This window comes from Myripristis murdjan, unplaced genomic scaffold, assembly GCF_902150065.1.
Source record: "Myripristis murdjan unplaced genomic scaffold, fMyrMur1.1, whole genome shotgun sequence".
Lineage (NCBI taxonomy): Eukaryota > Metazoa > Chordata > Actinopteri > Holocentriformes > Holocentridae > Myripristis > Myripristis murdjan.
The window spans coordinates 51,396-56,395 of NW_021941817.1; the positions used below are offsets into that span (position 1 = coordinate 51,396).

At 47.5% G+C, this 5,000-nt stretch overlaps 2 protein-coding genes across 2 annotated transcripts in view; both read left to right on the forward strand.

Annotated features, from left to right (window-relative positions):
• The window catches only part of ak8 (adenylate kinase 8), a 16,423-nt gene extending 15,285 nt beyond the window's left edge, over positions 1-1,138 (forward strand). Inside the window, exon 13 of the mRNA XM_030048072.1 lies at positions 946-1,138. Coding sequence (XP_029903932.1) covers positions 946-1,138 — 193 coding nt within the window. The remainder of the gene's footprint in view (positions 1-945) is intronic.
• The window catches only part of ddx31 (DEAD (Asp-Glu-Ala-Asp) box polypeptide 31), a 12,883-nt gene continuing 8,455 nt past the window's right edge, over positions 573-5,000 (forward strand). The window contains 7 exon segments of the mRNA XM_030048070.1: positions 573-781; positions 2,007-2,121; positions 2,243-2,342; positions 4,303-4,436; positions 4,551-4,626; positions 4,752-4,795; positions 4,917-4,987. Coding sequence (XP_029903930.1) covers positions 2,015-2,121; positions 2,243-2,342; positions 4,303-4,436; positions 4,551-4,626; positions 4,752-4,795; positions 4,917-4,987 — 532 coding nt within the window. The 5' untranslated portion in view covers positions 573-781; positions 2,007-2,014.

A 5,000-nucleotide genomic window follows, 5' to 3' on the forward strand; every position in this document is an offset into this window, starting at 1 on the left:
AGATTTCTGGACATTTTCCTTTTTTGTTTTTTTTTTTTGGACAATTTTCTAATTATTTTCTCTCAATGCAATTTTCCTGTGTTTGTCTTTCTTTTTTCATTCTTGTCTTTAGTTAATTTCCTGGTCATTTCCATGTAATTTTTTTTTCTAATTTCTTGCAAAATTTCGTCTCATTTCATGTGAAGTTGCTCTTTGCCTTGTTTCTCGTTTCTGAAGGAAATCAAGACAATTTGCTCAAGTTTCAAAGGGTTAAGCTCTTGTGAGAGGCACTCTGCACACACACACACACACACACACACACACACACACACACAAACACACACACACACAACACACACACACACACACACAAACACACACACACACTATTAAACCATAGAGAGAAGCTGTCTCCATGGCAACACAGCAGCGCTTTCAGGTCGTGGGAACAAACACACACTGCCCTGCTGGAGCTGAGCTGTACACACCTGTTTAATCAACAGCCAAAACACTGAAATATAGAATATAAAGTCCAGCTCTCGTCAATGTAAACCACTGCGCATGTGCACAAAGTCAGCTGTGAAGGAGGCGGAGCTTCATCGACGTGACCCGGAAGATCCCCCACGCGTGTCTGCGGGACTGTCCGGAGTTGAAATCTTTTTTTTCCTTTCGGACTCTTTGCCCCGAAACGTGTCGGCGGAGGGTTTGATGTTTCCCGCTGACAGACCGACCGCAGCCGGAGCTCACGGAGTTAGCCGCCACGCTAACACATTAGCCTGAAAACACACACACACACACACACGTGAGTTTGTTGCCAAGGTAACTTCACTTTTCTGTTGCTGCTCACGTCGGCAGCGCATTTCCACGTGTGTGTGTGTGTGTGTGTGTGTGTGTGTGTGTGTGTGTGTGTGTGTGTGTGTGTGTGTGTGTGGGTGTGTGTGTGTGTGTATGTGTGTGTTGTGCTAGCTGCAGCTGGTTAGCCACGGAGCGCCTCGCCGCCAGCTCGTTCCAAACCTCCGTCAGTTTTCGGTGGTCCTGGGACTCGGCTCTGCTCGGCTGTGCTCGGCTGTGCTCGGCTCAGGAGAACACAGCGCTCTCCTCAGGTGTCCGCTGCTCTCTCCCATCCCCCGGCTCCTCTGAGCTCAGCAGCCCGGGTTAGGTGTGCTAACTCTGCCTGCGTCTCCGGGCTCGCGGTGTTGTCTGGGGTGGACCCCGGACCTGGTGCGTGAGAGCAGCTGCCAGCTTCTCCTCTCGGGCTTCACTGGACAGACACACATCAGGATGAACTGTCATCTGTCAGCGTGTTTACACCTGATGCCTGAAGCCTGAGACGTTAAAGCAGGAAAATATGAAAAGAAAAGAAAAGAAAGCAGACAAAGTGCAGCAGGAAGCAGGAGAACAGACTCAGAGACAGAGGGAGGGCAGGTCGGCATCCAGACCAGGACGCCTTCAACCTTTATTCTTTAATCCTCTGAAACCTGATCGATTTTGATCTCTTTCAAAAACACGAGGAAAAAAGGTCATGAATTTAACAAGAAATGACCCTGAAATGTGCAAGAAATTAGTAAAAAAAAAAAAAAAAAAAAGTCACAAGCAAATGGCCTGGAAATTACTTAGAAAAAAAGAAAGAAAGAAAGAAACACAGAAAATGTCCTGAAAAGAGACAGAGGAAATTATAAGAAAATTATCCAAAAAAAAATCACTTGGAAAAAAATGTTTGGAACACAATATGTATAGTTATTATAATTATATATTTAACACTGTTACAGGATATTTTTTCCTGGCTGGTTTTATGTTTTTAATTTTAAACACTTGACACTTGTTTTTAAATTGTCTGGCTTCTTTCCTTGTATCTAAATATTAAGAACTTTAATTTATTTTAATTTTTAAATTGTTTTGTAATTGTAAAGCTCTGTGAGCTGCATGCCATGTACCAAAATTGCTCTATAAGTGAATAATATTATTGTTATTGCTGTTATAATTATTGTTGTTATTAAACATAAATTAAATCTGTTGTTCTTGTCCAGCAGGGTTGATGATGTCATCATCAGGGGACCAGCTGTGTCTGAACATCACCAGTGACCCCTCCTCCTCCTCTTCCTCGTCCAGGAGGAAGCAGCTGTCATCACAGGAGCGATGGGCCCCAGGTACGTCTGATCAATACTGATCAATAGTGATCAATAGTGATGAGTACAGATAAACCCTGATCAGTCCAGATCAATAGTGACGGGGTCCTCACAGTCTGTGTCCTGATCTGTGACCTCCAGAGGAAGCAGAAGGCGAGGAAGAGGAAGCTGCCTTCCTCAGAGGAGATGAGGAGCGGCTCCAAACAGAAGAGGCTGAGCAGGGAGGAGCCTCAGGAGGTAAACTGATGATGTCATGATGATGTCACCATGATGTCAGAGCACAGTCCGTCCTGTGTGTCTGTGATTCTCAGACTCACACACACACACACACACACACACTTGATGAACAAAGGTGTTTCCTGAATGTTTCTGTGGACGGACACGAGAGCCAGTGCTGATCGTCCGGTTCAGTGAGAGTGAAAACCCGACCTGAACCCTGACCTGAACCCGACCTGAACCCTGACCTGAACCCGACCTGAACCCTGACCTGAACCCGACCTGAACCCTGACCTGAACCCTGACCTGAACCCGACCTGAACCCTGACCTGAACCCGACCTGAACCCTGACCTGAACCCTGACCTGACCCTGACCTGAACCCGACCTGAACCCTGACCTGAACCCGACCTGAACCTGACCTGAACCCGACCTGAACCCTGACCTGAACCCGACCTGAACCCTGACCTGAACCCGACCTGAACCCTGACCTGAACCCGACCTGAACCCTGACCTGAACCCTGACCTGAACCCTGACCTGAACCCGACCTGAACCCTGACCTGAACCCGACCTGAACCCTGACCTGAACCCAGACCTGAACCCGACCTGAACCCTGACCTGAACCCTGACCTGAACCCGACCTGAACCCTGACCTGAACCCTGACCTGAACCCGACCTGAACCCTGACCTGAACCCTGACCTGAACCCTGACCTGACCCTGACCTGAACCCTGACCTGACCCTGACCTGAACCCGACCTGAACCCGACCTGAACCCTGACCTGAACCCTGACCTGACCCTGACCTGAACCCTGACCTGAACCCGACCTGAACCCGACCTGAACCCTGACCTGACCCTGACCTGAACCCTGACCTGAACCCTGACCTGACCCTGACCTGAACCCTGACCTGAACCCTGACCTGAACCCTGACCTGAACCCGACCTGAACCCTGACCTGAACCCGACCTGAACCCATCAGGCCAGGCTCAGACAGATGTTTAGAGATGATGTTGGGGTTCGGGTCGGGTTCAGGCAAAACTCTGCTTCTTGGCTCTGTCAGCGCACAGGAGCCACGGGACGGGGCTCAAACCGCCGAACGCCGGCAGAGAAAAGCTGAAATTTGTTCCAAAGTGCAGAAACCTGTGTGAAATGTGGCTCAGCAGCTCAGAGCTGAGTGACCGAAAACCAGCGAGGAAAGACTAGAAGTTTAAAAAAAAAAAAAAAAAAAAAAAACAGCAGCAAATTAGCTTTAAAAAAAAAAAGGAGAGAAAAAGAAAGATAATTATTAGAAAATTATCACATTTCCAGAAAACTACATTGATGATTATTACAGAATTATATATGTAAAATTATGTCACAGAAGAAATATTTTCTCCTGTGACATAGAGACATAGAAAATTTTTCCATTTCTTTCAGTTTTAATTATTATTTTGAGCTATTTGTTTTCACAGCATTTTTTATTTGAATTTCATTTGATTAATATTCATGTCATTTTCATGTTTTTCTATTTTGCTAATTTTCAGGGAGTTTTCTTGTAACTTTTTATTAATTTCTTGCTGATGTTTGGGTCATTTCTGGTGTTGTGGCAGAAAAGCAGCTGAATCTGCTCTGATGGGTGACGAGTTATTAAAGTGCTGCTTCTCCAGAGTTAATGAAGTGAATCTGAACCACAAAACAAAACCTGGAGCTGAAAAAATGTTTTTCATGGATGAACAACATCCACCCGTCCTGATGGACCTACTTTGTCTCTGTATCACTACGCCGCAGCTCTTGGCGGGCAGGGTTAGGGTTGGTACACACCTGTCTGCTGAAGCTGTGGCGTAGTAACACACACACAAAGTAGTTCCACCGGTTAGCGACAGACAGGTCCTCTGTGTTTTGTTGCGAAAAATAAAGGAGGAAGCAGGAAGATCTCTGATCCAGGCCAGTAGATTGTTGTCGGTGAAGATGTATCACTCCCACACGACACGCTGTGTGTTTCAGGCTCCGCCCCCTCAGCCGCAGAGGAAAGCAGAGAAGAAGAAGAGAGAGGGGGAGGAGGGCGGGAAGGAGACGGGAAGGAGCATCAAGACCTCCTCTCTGTTCAAGCACAACCCAGACATCCCTCACCTGCACAGGTACCCTGCTCCTGCACTCTGATTGGCTGAGCGGCTCCTGCTCTCTGATTGGCTGAGCTGGCTCCTGCTCTCTGATTGGCTGACTGGTCACATTGTTTGTCTTCCCTCCTGCAGGCCGACTGTTTCCCAGCTGAAGGAGCAGATCTTCACCTCCGACTCCTTCACTGACCTCGACCTGCACCCCCACCTGGTAACACACACACACACACACACACACACACACACACACACACACACACACACACACACACACTGAACAGCCAAACTGCTGTCCGGTAGCATCCTGTGTTCTGATTGGTTGGTTTTGTCCACTAGGTGGCGACTCTGAACAAAGTTCTGAATGTTTCTACTTTGACCAGGTCAGACACACACACACACACACACACACACACCTTTTGGGTATTTGAACTCTTGACTGACTACCTGGGTGGCTTGTTGATGTGTGTGTGTGTGTGTGTGTGTGTGTGTGTGTGTGTGTAGTGTTCAGAAACAGACGATTCCAGCTCTGCTTTCAGGACGAGACGCTGTGGTCCGATCTCAGACGGGATCTGGTGAGAGATGCAC